The sequence below is a fragment of the Simochromis diagramma genome, unplaced genomic scaffold, assembly GCF_900408965.1.
Source record: "Simochromis diagramma unplaced genomic scaffold, fSimDia1.1 OVJJ01000456.1, whole genome shotgun sequence".
Classification (NCBI taxonomy): Eukaryota; Metazoa; Chordata; class Actinopteri; order Cichliformes; family Cichlidae; genus Simochromis; species Simochromis diagramma.
The window spans coordinates 332968-353046 of NW_024387186.1; the positions used below are offsets into that span (position 1 = coordinate 332968).

The window sequence follows — 20079 nt, forward strand, 5'->3', positions numbered from 1 at the left end:
ACACACTTTGATTGTCTCCACGCTGTGGCTGTCATTAAGACTCATTAAGGGGGATGGTTTTATTGAAGGCGGCCGTGTTGAGGCATCCGCTGAATTATTCATTTCCACCATGCGCACACGCACACGCACACACACAGACGCACACACGGTGGAGAGGCAGGAAGCTGGAGCAGACTGAAGAGAGAGAGAGATGCAGCCTATATAGGTCACTTCCTCCTCCACCCGCATCGCTCAGAGAAGTGGAACTGGAAGGCAGGAGGGAGGGAGATGGAGAGAGAGGCTTATTATAGCAGGCGCACACACAGAAACAGGGAGGCCGTGGAGATAAAGGAGGCGCACCTCAGAGAGTCGACTGTCACAGGCATGAATGAAGCTTCAGCGCAGCACTAATTCACAGAGGGAGACGGGAAACGGTGTTTAGAAAGGTTTCAGCGTTGAATAACCGTCTCTCCCGGTTACGATAAAAAATCACGTCATCATCTGCTGCGGGTCTTTGTTGGACGTCCTAACCAGAGGAAGTTTGTGTGCACATGAGACGCTCCTGCTCATGAAAACAGGAAAGATAAACATCTGTGCATGCGAAACACAGACTGTATATAAAAGACGGACGTGGTCACTGTGACATCACCTGGAAGCATTTTCACCATCGCCATCTTCAAACGCGATGAAGCCAGGGTGACTCTGACTGTGGAGAGGAGAGGATTACAGCCACTGACCCCCCCCCCACCCACCCTGAGCCTCACAGGAAGTTTTTCCTTCCTGCTGTTGCCGAGTGCTCGCTCATAGAGGTTAATCTCATTGGTGGGGTTTCTCTGTGTTATTGTCGGTCCTTACCTTACAGTATAAAGCACCTTGACGCAACTGTTGTTGTGAATTAGCGCTGTATAAGTGAATTTAACTGAATTAAGTTTATTGGGGCATGGTGGTTAGCACTGTCGCCTCACAGCAGGAAGGTCCTGGGTTTGAATCCTGGGCTTTTCTGTGTTTGATAAACAGGCAGCGAGTTTGCACGTTCCTCCTGCGTCTGCGTGGGTTCACTGCGCGTACTCCAGCCCCAAGTTAGGATCGGCTGATTCGGCTGACCTTAAGCTACACATAGGTGTGAGTGTGAGCAGGAATGAGTGGCGACCTGTCCGGGGGGTTACCCTCCCCTCTCGTGTCATGGCTGCGGGGTCGTACATGCTTGTTGTGCAGACGGAGATGAATCCAGAAGTGAGGCTGGTGTTTTGGACTTGGTGGCATAGGCTACCACAGAGGGTCCACCTGGGCAAAACGTTACGAGTCTGGGACCGAGGAGCAGAAAACATTTTTGAGAAGAAAGATGAAAATGTTCCAGACGTAGAAAGGTGGAGATATGCTGCTGATGCGACTGTCTTCACTTTTCCACCTCTGACACTGAATCTGACTTTAATGTTCGGGTCCAAATCAGACCAGATTTCTGTCACAAGAGGAAGACGTGGAAAACTGGAGACTTTCTGCCTTTATTCCAACAGTAAGGTCGATGCTTCTTCTCTGTTTTCTGTGGATTTCCAGTTTTGCTGTTTTGCCTGGAGAAATGTTCTCCATGTTTGCTGGGTAGTGGAGGCTTAAAGGCAAAGGACAGACTCCACAGACCTGAAGGAAGTGATGATCATTTCTCCACCCCCTCCTGCACTAAACCCACAGTGTGAATGGAGCTGGGCACACATTTACATTTAGTTTGATCAAATATTCATCACATACAATCAGGGTTAAATATGACTCAGCACCACGTGGCTGCAGAAGAAGGAGCTGAGTGTTGGGGTAAATGCACACTGGAGGCTAAAATAATTACACTGTGGTGTTGATTATGGTTCCACAGTGTGGCTCTTATTTCTGTTTTTCCACTCGTGTTTCCAACGATGTGCTCGCACGTTTCTTTCTTAGCTTTAAGGATTCAGCGATGCAGAGCGTGATCCCACAGCGAGGGTGTGGAAACCAGAAAACAGACCACGAAAAATCTTGGAGTGAGAGTGCATCCCGGATTCAATGGTCCTTGTCTGAGGTGCCTTTTGGAGTGGATAGGGAGGAGCCGTTTCCTCGGGCCCTTTGTGTGATGCCACAGGTGGAGGAATAATCCTGGTGGTCCTCACACGCCATCGAGCGTCTGCGTTTCAGTCATGTTTCTGCTGCTTCGTCTTCAGGCTGGTTTCTGTCTTTAGTCCACTTGTGTGGCGGCAGCGCTTTGAACTCTCGGGCCGTAAATCTGTGACGTTACCTGCACGGAGGCGCCGGCAGCTGAGAGATGACAGAGATCTGTTTGAAGAAGCAAACCCATGCTGAATGACAGGTGAAAAAATAACCCTGAGCCATGCTCTCGAGAGTCTCTGAGCAACGCACGCTGCACCAAACAAGGATGAGGAGGAGCTCCCGCCTCCTCCCGAGGAAGATCTGTGGTTTGGTGGCGTGCAGCAGGTTCCTCACATCGAAACTTTCAGTCCCGGAGCAGAAAAATCATCGTGAAGAAAAGAGAAAAAGTGTGTTTTTTAAATATCAGAGCAGCCTGTGCTCTCACTGAGAGCACTCTGCAGCATGTAGTAATGAATGGCTCCATAATAAGGCTCAGCAATCAAGAGAAACCACCAAAGTTTGAAAATCCATCATTAATTCACCAGAGCTGAGCGTTCATGGAGCTCTGAGCCGGGCAAATGAGTTTTAATGGATTTCACGGGGCGCCGTGTGACTGACGAACACCGACGCCTTACCTGTTGGTCGCCGGCGAGTCTGCTGCCGAGGTGTACGTCGAGCCGAAACACAACGCCTAAAGAACATAAAGCGGCAGTCCTGACGTCAAAGTTTCTGGATTTTTATAGAAAATAAACTAAAAGTGAGGAAAAGTTTACGACGCTCCATTACGAAGCACCTGATCATGGGAAGAGTCAGAAAAGGGATCATCCAGGAAATTTGTTCGCCAATAAGCATTCCTGACAGGAGTGACCAATCCCGTAAACTCAGCAGGAACGTGTTTCCAGAAGCATGCCGTGTTCCCAACACCTCCTCTAACAGCAGAAGTCTTTTTGCACCCTCCTCGGTGACGGCGGTGCGTCTGTGGTGAGAAAGGTTAACCAGTAATGTGTGAAAGACCCCAGGGCCGCTGCGCTCGGAGGGCCGCTGTAGTGCTGGAAAGTGTATTCCAGTGTTTCCGTGTCAGTTTTAGGTCTAATATCTTTGAAATGACCCGTGTTACCTCTGTGTTTTTGTGTCTGCAGCGCAGTTTAAATATCGTTATGGGGCTGTGATTGCTGTTGCTGCCCTGGTGATCCGAGCTCTCTGGAATCAGACTTTTTACGCGGATAAATAAAGGATCTATATTAAAGCTGTGCCCCGTGACACGGTTGTTCTTAGGGGCTCAGAACGACTCGATGGCGTTAAGGAGAGATATCTGACTTCATCACGTTACAGCAGTTTAAATGGAGGCGATGAGTTTTTGGCACAGCATCAGAAACTTTGAGTTCCATAAATCCAGCATCGCCTGTCAATAAGTCAAACAGTTTAAAATCATCAACACTAACATTAATCTTACTTTTTATTCGACTCTAAATGTGCTCACCCGGCACATTCTTTACATGCATTGTTGCCTTTAAGAAAACAGGGCGTCCGTACAACCTGATCATCTGTGATCGAAGGATCAGTGACCAGAAAGAACTGGAATGAAAACCAAATCTAAAAGTAAACAAGTGTAAATGCACAAACCGGATGTAATGACAACATCCCGTCATCCACTTCCTGATTGGCTGTTCAAAGGAGGACAAATAACAAACACGCCTCTGAGTCAGGCCTCCAAAGCCAAGAAAAAAAAAGAGTGCCTCCATTCCTGACAGGCAAACACGGCGTGGAGACGAGCGTGAGCGTGTTCACGGGCTCACAGGGCCGACATCACAGCAAAGGTTCACTGCTTCTCTCCGTCACCTGGGCTCCTCTGTCCTCACCTGATGTCCTGTCAGAGACCCAAATGTCAAGTGTGTGTGTGTGTGTGTGTGTGTGTGTGGTCAACTGGGCAAAGAAGACAGATCTGGGTCAGGCAGCTCCCACGAGTGTGTCCGAGCGCTCTGCGGCGGATGACATGTCTGATATGAGCGAGTGAGCAAGGAGGAGAGAGAGAGCAGCATGACAGAGGAACAGCCGGGGGGTCAGAGGAGGACGCACGCACACACACACGCATGCACACACACACACACACACACACACACACAAAGCCCTGCTGCCTGGTAGCTCATCCACATGCATCAGTGCGTCAGCGCTGTGACAGTCACGCAGCGGTGTGTGCGTGCAGCACAGACTAGGAGAAGCACTGAGAGCAGGAAACGTGCAGAATACAGTATGTTAGCTGTTAGCTCACATGAGAAAAAGGTACCGCCACATTTATTCACCTGAATAAACCAAAACAGGAGCCGAGGCTGAAGCGAAGGCTGGACAGGAAATGTCCACAGACGCAGTTCATTCATCAGAGCAGCGAGAAGAGTCAGGGATTCAGGCCACGTGTGTTTAACATGAACAGGCTGCAGCTGCAGCGAGCTGAGGCTGGTGATGCTGCAACACCGTTTTCATATGGCGTTTTTGGAGGGCGCCATCCAGAAGACTCTGGGGTCATTTGTACAATATGTACATACTTGTTTGTGGGTCTGCAGTGCGAGAACAGGACCGTCACAGTCATTCGAGCTCACGTTTTCCTGCCTGTTTGACCTCCTGCTGCGTGTCACGGGTCCGGACAGAGGTTGACCGGTGCAACACTTCAACAGTGCAGTGCAAACATCAGTGAACCCTCCTTGTGTTAGCCTTAAAAATGAAAGAAAACAGAGACTGAAGCTGGCTTTATTAGCCTCATATGTGACGGAGCAAATATGACATGTGGCTCATCAGCCTCCGGTTTCCCCTCCACTTGCCACGAGGCAGTGAAGGAGCGTGAGGGGAAAGGAGACGAGGCGGAAACTGGATCAGGAGAAAATAAAAGAGCACAACAAAACGTGATGCTGAGCTGCTGCTAGCTGTGGAGATGCAAACAGGAAAGAAGGAAGGAAGGTGTCTCCCAGCTGGGAACACCTGGCTGTCCCCTGTGGACAGGTGGAGGTGAGGGTGTTGCTGCCCACCCCCGAGACCCTGGAGCTACAAAAACATAACAGATAGTTACAGGGCAGACATTCGGTCTCCTTTAGGACCAAACGCATCTGCAAACTCGACCTTTGCTTTAAAGTAGATCAAGTCTGCTCTAATTTGTCATTGGTGGACCAGAGCAGCTTTGTAGGACTCACAGCTCACAATAATCCTTCTTTATCTGATTCTGGGCCTCAGTTCATGCTTCGTCTGAAACAAGCTCCTCCCTCCTTTAAGCCAACGTTCTGATTGCCCGGCCTTCATAATGGGTGGGGCTTCTGGGACGACCATATTAGAGATATCCCCTCTCTGGGACGTCACACAGATCCATGAGTAGAAAAACTGTGATTCAGTGAGTGTTTGAAACCATCTGCAGCATGAACATCGAGCCCAGTGGAACAGGAAGCAGGAAATATGACAACAATAACAGGAACATGTTTGTATATAATCCTGCTGTTTCTATCAAGATAGAAACGATTACACTTTCAAAGAGTCACCTGTGACATTTTTTCCTTTTGTGTTCGCCCAAGTTTTGTACATTTGTTGGATTTTCTGATTTTCGACTTCCTGAGAGGCCTAACATTTCAAATCAAATCCGTATTTTTGTACCTGTCAGAGCTTTAACGATCAATAGACTGAGCTCTAAGTGAGGTGAAAGTTTTACCTGTTGGACAGGTAAATAAGTTACAGTCCAGAAGCAGCAGCACTTTATAGAAATAGTTTCTGAGTCAGAAGAATGTTACCGGGGGGGAATCAAAAGGAAGTCGGTCCATCAATCAGCCCATCCCCTCACTCGACAGAACAGCAGAATTATTTTGTAAGAGCAAAGGAAATGGAACAAAAAACACCGTTTTTAAAATCAGATCAGCCTGTATGGACTTGATGTTGAGCGATCCCTCACTGAGAGCGCTTTTCAACACATAATAATGAATGACACACCAGGTCGTGGAAATAATACTCAGCAATCAGCTCAAACCACCAAAGTTTTGAAAATCCATCATTAATTCACCATGGGCTGAGCGTTCATGGAGCTCTGAGCTGTGCAGCTCGGGCTAAATTGGTTTTAATGGATTTCATGGGGTGCCGTTCGAGGGCCGTTTGATTGACAAAGAGGTTTGAGAGTCGCCGTAGCCCCTGCTCTCGCTCTGTCCCCGAGCTATGCACCATTGATCAAACACATACAAACTGTCACTCTGTATTGCCGGGATGCCAGTGACGAACTCAGCAGTCACTTCAATCATTAGTCAATCAGCCTCACATCCAAAAGCTGAGGTCACAAAGGGAAGCACAAGGAGGATGTTGCATGTATTTCTAGCTGGTTCAAGGTGAAAACAAAAATAATTAATTCATGTTATATGAAGAATTTTGGTTTGTTAACAGTTTTTTTTCTGGCATGTGATAAGAAAAAAGGGACAAAAGCATGTGGACACAGTATTTTTTTAGCAATGAAGCAAACTAAGGTTCACCAAGTATGTTGGTATCAGACAGTTTTTCCATGTTAGTGGGGTTCCCTCGGGGCAAGCACGGCAGGCAGAGCATGCCCAGTGACATCTAAAAATAGACATGAATTAAAAACTAACTGAATCTAATTTCTCTAAATGAAAATTCATTAAAGTTTCACTGAACATGGATGAAAATTCACTATTACACACTCAATTATGATTGAAATAATACAGAAAGTGATGATCGGCAGGAATCCAACAAATTAAACCTGATAGTCGCGTTTAAGTGAATCATTGTTGAATTCTGAGAGTTATCGTTTTTGCACCATGATTAACAGTGAAACACCACTGACATAATCACTAAGTAAATAGTATACTTTCTTATCTCCAGCCAGGATAAATGTTTTAGTGATGTTGAGTAAATATATTTAACCTATTAAACATTAGAATCTATCTAATGCAGGCGTCCCCAATCCCAGTCCACGAGGGCTGGTGTCCCTGCAGGTTTTAGATGTCCCTGATCCATCACAGCCGATTTAAATTGATAAATGACCTCCTCAACACGTCTTCAGTTCTCCAGAGGCCTGGTAATGAACTAATCATGTGATTCAGGTGTGTCGACCCAGGTGATATCTAAAACCTGCAGGACACCGGCCCTCGAAAGACTGGGATTGGGGACCCCTGATCTAATGTTTAAATAATAACAGACGGCTTGACATCTGTGAGGAAGTTGGGGTTCTGTCAGGGCAAGCAAGGCAGGCAGTGTTTGCCCAGTGAAATACAAAAGATTAAATCCTCCTGTCTCTGCTATCTGCCGTGACCGTCTCAGTTAATGGTACAGAATGGTGCGGCTGCACCAGAAGTCATAAAACTTGCCAGTCCTTAAAATATTTGTGAAACCCTTCGATGACAGTTGAAACATATTTTTATGAAGCATATGAACGTGTAAAGGTTGTATGGTATTCATGTATTTTGTGTCAAAACAGTGTACATTCATTTAGCAGCCTCGATCACACAGTTTCTACAAACACAGCAAAGAAACACACTTTTTATTTGTAGTAAATAATTGAATCAATGACCATACAGATGCTACAAACCAAAGCAGTTACAATCATTATGATGATTGTAACTGCTTTGTCTCCAGCCAGGATAAATGTCTGGATGTGGATTAAAATATATTTAACCTTACTATTGAACATTAGGCTCAGTAGGTTAATTTATTTAATCAACATTATTAATAAGTTTAAAGCAAGGTTAGAAAAACTAACCTGTGCACGATGAGACGAATCACCACCAACGGCAGACATAATGGACTCATAACGCTCCACAGGTAAGAAGGCGTCTTATGGCTGGTTTGACTTGATATCTGACAAAAAGTAATCCTTCTTTATGTTCAGTGACATTAGCAATGGTATCTGTTAATGAGTGATTTTTGTGTGAGTGTGTGAAGTCGTGTTAAATGTGTTTGAAATAACAGAGAACCTGCGTATGGACATGAACTACAGCTGCAGAAACCTGCAGAGCTGCACGGCTCGTGGCGTGGACGTGTTTCGATCGGCAGACCGCAGATCACAAACAAATCACTTTAAAGATTAAAACCAGAAAAAAGAAGAAACAAACCAAACTTGGTGATTTCAACAGTTTACAGACCTCTGCCTGCACAGATGCACGTGCACAAGTCGAGTGAGACAAACAATCGTTTTATTGTAACATATGAACAAGCAGCTTCTCCTCTCCAACCCACCAGCAAATAATCCAATCCAACATTCAACCTATGACCCGTGATGTCCTTCAACAGCAACCGCCTCTCAATCTCCATGGAGACACCACGAGGGCACAGGGGGGCGAGCGTCGGCACTGGACATGAGAAATGAGCGCAATTACGCCGTTTGAGAGGTAATTACATGTGCGTCGTGGTAGCGAGGCCCATAAATAACCCTGGATCTACTCTGTGTGCTTGTTCGATAATTGAAGAACAGCAAGGTGGGAGAAGGGAGGTGGGCGCACACTGCAGCGCTATAGCTCATCATCCATTGTGGTCCCTTTCACCCCGGAAGAAAGGAGGGTCGGTCAGCCAGACAAAGCCGAACAATGACGAGCACCGAGGCTACGAGCCGGGCCGAGGGCGCTCCTGACAGCAGGCTGGAGAACAGAAGAGTCACAGAGACTGGAGAAACAGCTTCAGGCACTAATACGTGTCCCAACAAAAGGTCCACACAGTTTTAAAGTGCTGGGAAACCCACAGTGGGCCACAGTGGGCTGTAAGGGCTTCCTTCTAAACCTAAATACAGACTCCTCCTGTAATTTTGATGGCTTAATAGTCTCAGTTCTACAGCACTTTATCTCCTCCGGAAGCGATAGGATGGTAAATAAGTAGCTTACGGCACACACAGGAGCTTTTCCCCGACTACAGGGTGGTTGTCAGTGTTAAGTAGCTATCCTCGCACGCTCTGAGCTAACATCAAAAGTGATGGGACTGCGTTTCAGTGGCGCTAAGAGCCTGAGAGTACTAACAAAGAGCTCGCAGCAGCTGGGTGCGAGGAGGTTAGCGTCTAACAGAACTGTACAGAAAATCCCCGCACATTTCAAACCCTTTGTTTACTTTCAGTCGTCCAAAGGCTCATCTCTGGGTTTCGGGGGCGGGGGGCACCATCTTGAAAAATGATCATCCCCCCTTCGCGTTGCTTTGCGTGCGGCTCAGGATTCACAGCGAAGCGCTTTTAAAAGCACAAACGTAAAAGCGGGATCTGCACGAGCATCAGTGAGCTCGCCGTGAAGCCCCGGAGGACCACGCGTGGCCTCTCCTTCTTCTTCTGCGCACATAAATAATGGTGAACGTACGTTTGTCTGCTCCCGCGGGCGCCTTCCTCAGACCTCTGAAGTCTCTCCCGCTCTCCGTCGCTCTGTCTTCCTGCAGAGAGCGCCGTGTTTGTGCATAATTTTCATTTCGAGGGGTCACATAAATTCTCCTCCATGCAAATGAGTCGAACTCTCAGAGGTAATAATCACCTGAAAGCCCCGCTCACGCTCATAACACACACACAAACACCCCAGGTGGCTCCATATCGCATTGCTGACATGAATAAATAATTAAATGAAATCCCATTTTTTAAATTTTCATTTCCACAGCAGCCCAATCTAATTCCGCCTCCACCCTCAGAGGACGACGCCCGGGTGACCCTCAGGTACAATTACCTCCATTCAAGGCAAACGCTTGTGTTTCAGGAGCATTTCCTGTGTAACACATGACACACGCAGCAGACGGCACGCGTGGTATTTGCAGGAGGAACAAAGACGTGCAGCCATCACGTCTCTGTGGCAGTTTCCTCCTCGGTTTCATTGCAGAAGCTTCAAAAACATACTTCTGTCATACGTGCGGAGAAAACGGCGTCCCGTTTCCCGGCGTCGTGAATATTTCAGCGGTTGTCCCCGTCTCCTAATCGTGCCTTCCTGAGTGACTGCACTAGCACGCATGAGGCTCCCGGCAGCCACAGCAATGCTGTCACGTCGCATCAGGGTCAAAAGGGTCGCGACCCGAGGAGGCCCGGGTGGCCGCCGCGTACAGCGCCCCGGTCACGTGACCTGCAGCACTCCATTCGTGTCGAGGAGCAGCTTCAGGATGGGAGACATCAGCTTCACACCAATAAGTGAACACAGCTGCCTTAATTCTCATTGGCTCAGATTCAACAAGCCGCTGGTCCATGATGTCATGACATCATCATGACATCACACATGCTGCATCCATCATGAGAATCTCAGGATCCACAGCCCAAAGGCGCTGAGATGGACAGACTGAACAGACTAATACACAGAGGTCACACAGAGGTCACTCAGGGAGGCGGTGGAGTTGCAGTTTGGCTGTTTGAGCTTCGGCCGTCTTTGTCGTGAGGCGTGTGGATGTGGACACAGCGCAGTTAAATAACCAAGAAATAAGACGTCACTCTGCTGCAGGAGGCCGACGTGGCAGAAACGCTCACAGGCAGGAAACAAAGAGCACGACGAGGAGCTGAGGCTGTGACGCACTGATGTAACAGGAAACAAACACAGCTGACGCTAATCATGGTGGACGAGACACAGGAAGTAAAAGTAAATATCTAAATGTCACCATCAACTTCCCCCTCTGGGAAAAAAGCCCTCTAAGCGCCCTAAATCAGCGTCGTTCTCCGTTGGAAATCTACTGTGGACTCACCAGGATCTGCCTCCTTTCCTTCAGTGAACTCCTCCCCAGACCTGGAACGAGCTTCCATGTTCTCCTTGTGTCCTCTCTTTGCATCGTCGGCTCTATAACTATTGGCTGAGCTGACCTTGACATCACCCTTCCAGTTTGAAAGACCTTCCCACTCTCGGCTAACAAGCGTGGTTTCTGGTCTTTGGTGGAGGTCTTGGCTTTGTCCCGGTGCCTTTTTGTTCTTATATGAACCAAAGGATCCAGGGACGGCCTGTGTCCACGTCACGGCATTCTCAGGATTCGGTGGTTTTCCTTTTGAAGGATGGCTCGGTGTCTCTTTGTTGGTGATGTCATACTATGATCACATCGTGAGAATCTGACGTGGGCTCCTCAGTCAGAAGACCTTTGGTGATCCTCGCTGATGCCCTCCAGACTGGTGCGGACGATGGTGGAGCAGGTGGAGCTGCATCTTGATGCTGGCAGAACAGCCACAGACTCTGGGTGGCGTTTAACTCGGAGGAGGCTCAGAGTTTGATTCTGGAAACAGAACCGCTCTGAAGACGAGGATTAAGTGTGAGAAAGCACGTGAGGGGTTTGATGTTGGAGGGTAATGAGAGATCCCTGCTTCACCCACCAGCTGACATCACGTTTTCTTGGCCAGGGAAAACGCCGCAGGCTGTAAATAGCAGCCGAATATGATGCAGGTTATTCACGCTGTCAGCACGCATCCAGATCTCCACATCGACCATCGATGCATCACAGCTAATGTAATTTGTCGCAGGCATACTAAAAAGGTGCTGTCATCGATTGGCATGCAAACACTCAGCGGTTATTAGCAGGCGGATTGACTGATGGGTCAGAAAGCTGCATTCATAATTTCATACTGTGTCACACTCGCCCTCACACGTCTGCACGCAACAGGAAGAAGGCGACGCTCGCCGTCCCTCTGCATCTCCACCCTGATCCCTCTTCTTAATAATTGACTGCGGGGCAACGAGGCCTCCGAGTGTGTGTGTGAGCAGCCTCTGTGATTAGACAGATGCATACGTTGAGTATTCAGCCACAGCTCTGCTGGCGCTGACTGGCATACCTAATGAAGAGCACGGCTCCTCCTTCATTGCGTGTGTGGAGCTGTGATGGTTGGAGTCGAGCTGCAATTAAAAGGCCCGTCAGAGCCGTCTGAACTGTCGCCGCCATCGATCGGCCTCGGCACGCACTGTACGAATCCACAGAGAGGGGAGGACTACGGCGTGGGCGGCAGGAGAGTGAGGACCGAAGTTAGAGGAAGCGGAAATATTTCCTGTTCTGATGCTGGTGCGCTGATGGGCCAAAACCACAGACTGTATATAAAAGATGGAGGTAGCCACAGTGACATCACTGCTTAATGACGTCGCATTGTTAAGACGTGTGGTGTTTTGTAGTCGCCATCTTGGTGAGCGAGAGGTGTTTCTGACTGTGGGACCACATCCTCATTGGCTCGTTGTTAGCCAATCAGCACGTTCCTCCTTTCTGACACTTACAAGGACCAAAACATGCGAAGTGAGTTTGTCAGTGAGCGATGAAATCAGCGACTGAGCCCAAAGACTGAGGCTCGTTTCTTCTTCAGCGTCAGAAACCTTTCTGCAACCATAGTTTCGCCCCCTGGTGGATGTTAGAAAGATTGCAGGCAAACTTTTACACCTTTTATTAAAATGAGTCGAGTTTAGACTAAAACTAACTTACATGCTGAAATTATGACAAGAACTAAACAACACTTTTGTTAAAGATTTGTTGTCACGAAGAAAAGACGGCGCCGTCTCAGCCATGTTTGGATCTGTAGCCCTGCGTACCTGTGACCCCGCCCACTGACATCACAGCCAACATTAAAGAAGCACACAAACACAAACTTCATCCAACAGCCAGTTTTTACTTCTAAGCAAAACAGATGTGTTTTTACAGTGGTCAGCATCAACACAGCCTGTCACACACAGACACACACACAGACACACACACACACAGGCAGCACGACCCCACTCAGAGCAGGATGCGGTATTTGAGGGCACGTGGGACTCTGTTGATGACGAGCCGTCCATCATAACTGAGCGAAGCAAAGAGCCACGGGTCGGCTGACGACCACTCCGCCGCGTACACGCTGTCCTCGTGCTCCTCGTAGGTGGACACCACGCTGTCTTTCAGCGGCTCCTTACCCCTGCGTCACACACACACACACACCACACACACACACACACACACACACACACAGGTGAGCTGTGAAATACGAGGCAGCCTCATTTGTCTTATTTTCACTGAAAGGTTGACTTAGATAATGTTTCCAACACAATGATGGGCAGTATCCATAGAAACAAGCATCATGAGGTCAGCAGCAGCATTAGCACCACGAGTGCCGACAGAGCCGCTGCTCTGAACGCTGGAGGAGCAAATCTGCCGTCATCAGTCAGAGCGAGGCACCTTTGACCTGCGAGGTTCGAACCCGCGACCGTTCTGCTGTGAACCTCAGCGTTCTCGGTTTCATCGACTCAAACCTTCAGGGAACCTTAAACTTATTCAGAATTGGAGGAATTGGCATCCCGGCGTCGTTCACTCAGGTCGTCGTGTGACGTGAGCGTTCCTCCCTCCATCGCCTGTGTGTTTAATTCTGCTATCGACTCGTGTTCATGGTACGAACGCCTGTTTGTATCTAAATATAATAACACAGCAATAAAATCAATAATGCAGGAAAAATACACACAACGCGACTTTATGGTGGTGAGTGCGCAACGCAGACATTTGGAGATTCTCCCGACTTAAAAAAAGATGAGCTGCTGAGTGTCTGTGAGGTCACTTCCTGTTTCGTCCTGAGATGATGGTGGCTGAGCTGTAAAGCAGCGCTCTCTTCCTGCCGCCGCACAGAGCGACGCTAAATCAGACTTCAGCGTTAGCGCCGTCCCCACTTCCTCCCAAACCCGCCGCTGTTAGCGCTCCTGAGGGGAAATCCTGACATCATATTTCACGTTAACCGTTTCACGCCGGCTCGAGCGGCTCCCTCCGGGCTGTGCCCCAAAATAAAATCACTCCTCAGCTCGTCGCTCGTACGGATCCATCAGGAGGAGAAACGGGGACGAGCGCGTCTGATAAATACTCAGCCCGGCGCCAGTTAGTCTGACGGACCGGAGGGTTTAGGTCTCGTGTCATCGGATGGACACCGCCGTGACATTTGACTGTTTCAGGGGAGCAGCAGGCACGCTGATGATGTCACCAGGCATGCCTCTGCAGCCTGCACGTGTACGCTCGTCAGGGTCTTTGTGGCCTGTGTTCATGTTTTCGGTCAGGCTGTGAGCTAAACGCTGCGCAGCAGACGGAGCGCCACGGCGATGAACGTAGCAGTCACAGCAGTCCGTCAGACCGTTGCGGTTGCAGGGAGGTCGCCGTCCTCTTTTTGGTCTAGTGTGACTGAAGCTCCCCAAGCCCCGCCCACAATCAAGCCTCTGTCATTATTATTATCTTTATGGCCGAGTCTAATTCCTGCACAGGCCGTCAGGTTTGCCTTCATGGTTCGACAGTAAGACTGAACAGATCCTTTTCACCAGGAAACAAAACGTACAGTCTGAAAAAAATACCCACAAACCCACGGGAGGAATGCCGGCATCCAGAAACTGTGGAGTGGACACGCAGCGCACAGACGAGAGGGTCAGCGGCTGCAGTGGGAGGGTTCAAACTGGAGCTGAGTGCTGGTGATTAGGAAGGAGAGATGATAATTGTGGATGAGAGTCGGTCATTGACGATGAGAGCCGGCGGCCGAGGCTGAGAGGGGGACTGGGAGCGTAATGGATGGAGGACGGCGGCAGGTTTGGAACCATTACAGACGATCTCCCTGCTGTGTGGGAATCAGCTCTAAACGCCACGGAGAAAAACTCCTGAAGTGTTTGACAGCAACGCATTTTTAATGTTTCCACTTTTATCGCCGCGAGCGCCGCAGAGCCCGAGAGCGAAGGTTCAGCCCGTCAGCTTTCATCTGAGAGGACGATTATCAAATAACGTGCTCAGAATACGCCGCGCTCGCCTCATCAGGCTCCTGATGGGCTCCTGACAGCGTGCCTTCACACAGAGCTGATGTGAAGGATAACATCGCAGCATCGGCACAGAGGTCAGAGGTCACGAGGGCCTCGGGAAAAAAGATGTGAATCCAGAATAATAAAGTTGCACCTGATCATGTTTAAAGGAGGCGTGGAGAAGGAAATAAAATAATAGCAGCGCCGATCAAACACCTTTAAACCCCGCCCACGCACGTACAGATCACCTGCAGCTGATGGCTGTTTGCACAGGTGTCCACCCTCCCTCCTCTCACACCAGCAGAGGTCACGTGAGGAAATAATAGCGTGTTAATAAGAAGGCCGTCCAAAACCAAACGGACCCTGAGGGCGGCGGGAAGCCGTGCTCCCGACGGCTGCGTTAGGTTAGTCACAGTCATTCAGACGCAGCTGCAGGTACGGCGAGCTTTAAGCCTACGACGGCTAAACTCTGAACCCTAATCCAAGGTTTTGCAGTGGTCCATCAAAGTCATGTGACCTGTCTGAAGTCAAAGGCAGTGTTCTCTCTTACTTGTCCTCCTGGTGAAGCTCCTCCCCCTCGCTGAGCTCCTCGTCATCCACCAGGTGTCCAAACGGCTCCGAGGAGATGGACACCATGTTAGAGAGGATGAGGCGGCTGTCGCTGCTGGCCGTCAACACCAGCTGGTCGTGGCTGTGGTTGTAGCGGACGCTCCAAACCCTGAGGCCACACCCACACACACACACACACACACACACACACAGAGGCGCTGGTTAGATTAAGAGTGGTGCTTTTTACGACCTCGCTGCACTTCCAAACAGGGTCTCCCAGAACCACCCGCCAGCAGGCCCCTCCCCTACAGCACAGGTAAGATCCAGGCGATCACCTGGATCAGTCACAGCCGCCTGCACGCACGTTTCCACTGTGACCGAGGCTCTGAGGGAGGCTGCTCTCATGTTATAATCGCTCACAGCTACACGCCTGCAGCCGACTCGCTCATGATGGAGCTTCAACAACAAGCCACACCCCCAGACCCACATCCATCTTTCAGACAGCTCACCGCAGACCAAATATGAAAACATGGCCACCTCCCTTGAGCTGTGACCTCATCAGTGAACTGATGATGGCATCAGAGGCTCCGCCTCCGCTCCCAGTGAGTCTGGTGTGAAGTTTATTTCGGTCGCACTCACTACAGCTGCAGCCTGTAAACACTTACAGTTATTGTATATTCATAACATACCTTCATACTGTAACATACCTATGATAGAGCCATATTCTGTAATATATCTGTATTATTGCTAAAGCACTTTCTGCATAGATGCAAACTGCATTTCATCGTCTTGTTCACATTACAGTTCACTTTTATATATATAATATCGTTTTTTCTGTAATCTGATGCATTTATTTGACTTTAAGCCCAAAGAGTCGATAAACTGAGACGCACTGATGAAGTGACTCCTCCTTATCTTATATTATCATCTCTCACAGCTGTGTGGTTCCACTCGCCCACACACCTGAGTCTGACCTCGGCACCATGTTGGGCTTTGAACCAGCAGGAGGTTCCCCTTCAGTCTGAAATGAGCTGAATATGTAAAGTTTTCCAGCAGCACCGGGGAGCCAGGCGGGCTTTAGAGGAGCGGCACAGAGCTAACTGAGCTCGCCTTAGTGGGAAGGACATGATGGTGACAAAACCTGAGGACCAATCACTGGTGAACGTCTTACATTAGCCCCTCCCATCCCTGTGCTTTTGGTGTTTTTTGTAGAGACGGGCTCTGTGCCTGTATTTGTAAGAGCTCTGCGTGTGAGAACCAAACGCTCGGACCGATCGTGCGTGAGGAGACCACACGAGAAGCTCCTGCATCCATCTCGTTCACGCACTCGCGCCCACACCCATCATGCGGTAAACACGGCGGCTCCACGGTGCGTCTCTGCGAGCGTTCATGTGCCAGCAATGGGGATTCTGTTCCTCGCAGCCGACGTCTGAGCTTCTCACGAGCTGATGATATCATAAATGATGCTTTCTTTCTCTCCTCCCCACCTTTCCCCTCGCTCTCTCTGATTGGTGACTCCGACTCCCGCCTTGCTCTCTCTCTGCGAGCCCGGGGGTGCAGCTCAGAGTCCCATATCCCTCACAGGGAGGGATTGAGGGATAACCGAGGCTGTTGACAGAAAATCAGCCACGGCCACGCCGTTCCCCGCGCTCCCCTAATCCGCTTCCCTGCTAAAAAATAGTCCCTAATACCCCCAGCAGCCCTGAGGCCATATCCTGGCTGCGCTCCGAAAAACGAGCACACACACACACACACACACAGACACACACAGACACACACATGCACTTCACAAAAGATGCGTGAACATACAGAAACCACACACAGAGATAAAAAGAAAACATGTCCAGAAAGACAGATTAGATGCTCACACACACACACACACACACACACACACACACACACACACACACACACACACCTATATCTCGTATCACAAGAGATCCCATCTGCAGCCATGGATATGTTTGCCAACTCTACTTTGGTTTGGAGATAACGGCTGCTCTTGTGTGTCTGTGTGTGTGTGTGTGTGTGTCAGGTAAGGGTTGGTGTGCTGCAGCAGTAGCCCAGTTTGGCTCTCAGACACACTGATCATCTATTCAGCTCACACACAGAGCGGACGACCCCGAGCAGGCCGGGCGGCGCTGCGCTCCGGTCCTCAGTGACAAAGCGAGTGGCTGCGTGTTTAATTAGTAATGAGGGCGTGACGAACTTTTCCTGCAGCGGGAGCGGTCAGGCCGTTTCATTAGCTGGGAGATAAAGGTGTTAATAAAAGCAGGAACCAATGAGCGGCACGGCCATGTTTCTCCTCACTGCGGCTCAGGTGTCCTGCGACGCTACAGTTGGTTCTGCAGATGGAGTCAGGAGAGGTTTGCACAGGTGCACACAGGAAGCTTTAATGAAAGAATCACTGCTTCCTGTCAGAGCGTCTCAAATATTACAGCTCATGTTTGCTTCCCGTTTCTGTCTGCATCTGTTTTATTTTGGCAGTGACTTTCTTTGCCTTCCACTTCCTGTCCTTGTCTGTGTTCCCACCTTTGTCATGTGCTGCCCCGCCCTCATCGTTCACCTCCGACTCTGGTTTTTCTGCTGAGCTTCATTAAAGCTCGTCTAAAGATAATGAAGCAAAGGCCAAACGTGGCATTAATGCGGTGACACCACATCCTGAGCACAGGTCAGCACATCTCGCCGCTCGTTCTGGAGGCGGGTGGAAAACATCCCCCTCAGAATCAGCTGTTATATTTAATGAGGCCATGCAGATGATCCTGCAGGTTACGAAGACATGCTTCACCTGCTCCATCGTCTTCTGAGCAGACACCTCTGCCAATGCACTTTGGGATCAAACATGAGGCACCAGCGCTGCTTCCTGCAGATATTAAACTGCTGCAGGTTATTCTCGGCCTCGGTGTAAATCTGATTGTTTTTTAAAAAAGCTAAAATGAATTTTTAGCCCTGAAATGTTCACCTGGAGGTCTGCTGCAGGTGTGACGTCAAGACTCCAAATGCTGCTAAATACTTACAGCTCCACGTCTGTCCTCCTGAAACTGTGAAAATAAAGACTGTTACAGCTCTGTGGCAGACTGGAGCCGGGGATGGAACCTCCTGAGCTGCAGCCACGTCGGGCTACATGAAGGTTAAAGGTCGCATGGCTGCATTAAATAAACTGAAGTAACTGCATTTAAAGAAAACTACAATAACTTGGGGACTACTTTCAGATTTGAGCCCAAAATAAAGAAAAATCTGCAACACTTCACTTCATGGGCTCCAGCTGGAACTCCACCCACACACGGGCACAGTTCAGGTGTGGGACACCCGCCCTGACCTCTCTGCATCCACCCACCAGTGCGAGTGCTCCTCCAGTGTCTTCACGGGCTCCTGCACGCTGCGAACGTCCCAGAACTTGACCTTGCAGTCGTCCCCGCAGCTGGCCAGGTAGTACTGGCGGTTTGGGTTAAAGTCCAGGTCGCGCACCAGCTGACTGTGGGCGTTCTCTATACAGTAGATCTGACTGGAGAGAGAGAGGGAGAGAGAGAGATGGTTAGAGGCATGAAGGCAAATGCACAAGAGCAGAAACGAGCAGGATGAGAGTGAGAGGAAGCAACGAATGCGAGGAAGAGGAGGAGGCGTAACAACAAAAGCAGATATGAGGGAGAGGAAGCTTCACCAAGGCTTCCCGGGTAAATCAAAGCCTCTCTGCGTCGCCGTCTGTCAGCGAAGGCCAGCCTCAATAGAGCGGCCAACACCGGCGGTGGTAAATTACAAAGGCGAGCCTCACAACGGCACAGCCTCGACTTCCTGCTAACAGACACGACAGCGCCTCCACCTCCTTTTATCTCCCTCAAACACACCTTTAAAAGAAAAACCGTCCCGCTCTCACACCCTTCCTCCTCTGACCTCAGAGCAGAGACTCCTCTGTGGTTACCGCTGTAAGAGGCGAATTCAGGCCGTCACCCGTGAAGCGCTGCCATCGTTCAGCTCGGTCAGCCGGAGCGCAGCGTGAGCACAATGACAGCAAACACCGCGCTCTTAAAGATTCTCATTAGTGGAGCATCACCAGGGAAGAACCAGTGCTCCCAGAGCTCACGGGTGGAGGCTTGTGGGCTGAGTAGGGCTGCACGATTAATCGTTAGAAAATCGCGATCTCGATTCATACTTATGTGCATCTCATTTCCAAATGACAACGATTTAAAAAAAATAAATAAATAAAATAAAAAAGACGACGACAACGACGATTGTACCGCATTTTGATCCGGGACGTACTCTGCATGAAAACAAGCGCTCACTCTTCCTGCTCAACAAATGACAAGGGCGGAGCCTTATACCATGTGATACAGAAGCTGTGCCGTGTGATGCTAAAATTAGCAGGGAAAAAACAACGGAGAACATGTCAGGGATGACGAGAGAGTGACAGGAGAAAATCCGTTCCAGTCAACCACCCAAACATCAATAACGGGAACCTTATACAGCGCTTCCCTATACACGTCGAACTCAAAGAAATTACGGAGGCTATCACTTATCACCTGACCAAAGACATGGCTCCCATCAACACTGTGCAAAACGAGGGATTCAGGAAAATGATCAACACCCTAGACAAACGCTACACAGTGCCGTCCGGCAACTATTTTTCTATTGTTGCACTACCTGCTCTATACACGCAGTGTCGAGCAACGGTGGAGACGGAATTTCAAGCAGTACAACATTTTGCGGCAACAACAAAACGTGAGACATTTGTTGTTTTTATGTTTATTTATTGTTTTTATGTTCAGTCTCAACTGTTACGAAGTTG

At 49.3% G+C, this 20079-nt stretch overlaps 1 protein-coding gene across 2 annotated transcripts in view; it reads right to left on the reverse strand.

Annotated features, from left to right (window-relative positions):
• Positions 1-12605: 12605 nt before the first annotated feature.
• eipr1 (EARP complex and GARP complex interacting protein 1) overlaps positions 12606-20079 on the reverse strand; it is a 50573-nt gene continuing 43099 nt past the window's right edge. For both annotated transcript variants that reach the window (XM_040049698.1, XM_040049699.1), the window contains 3 exons: positions 18634-18801; positions 15298-15465; positions 12606-12907 (listed from right to left, as the gene is read on the reverse strand). In XM_040049698.1, the coding sequence (XP_039905632.1) occupies positions 12733-12907; positions 15298-15465; positions 18634-18801 (511 nt within the window). In that variant the 3' untranslated portion in view covers positions 12606-12732. The remainder of the gene's footprint in view (positions 12908-15297; positions 15466-18633; positions 18802-20079) is intronic.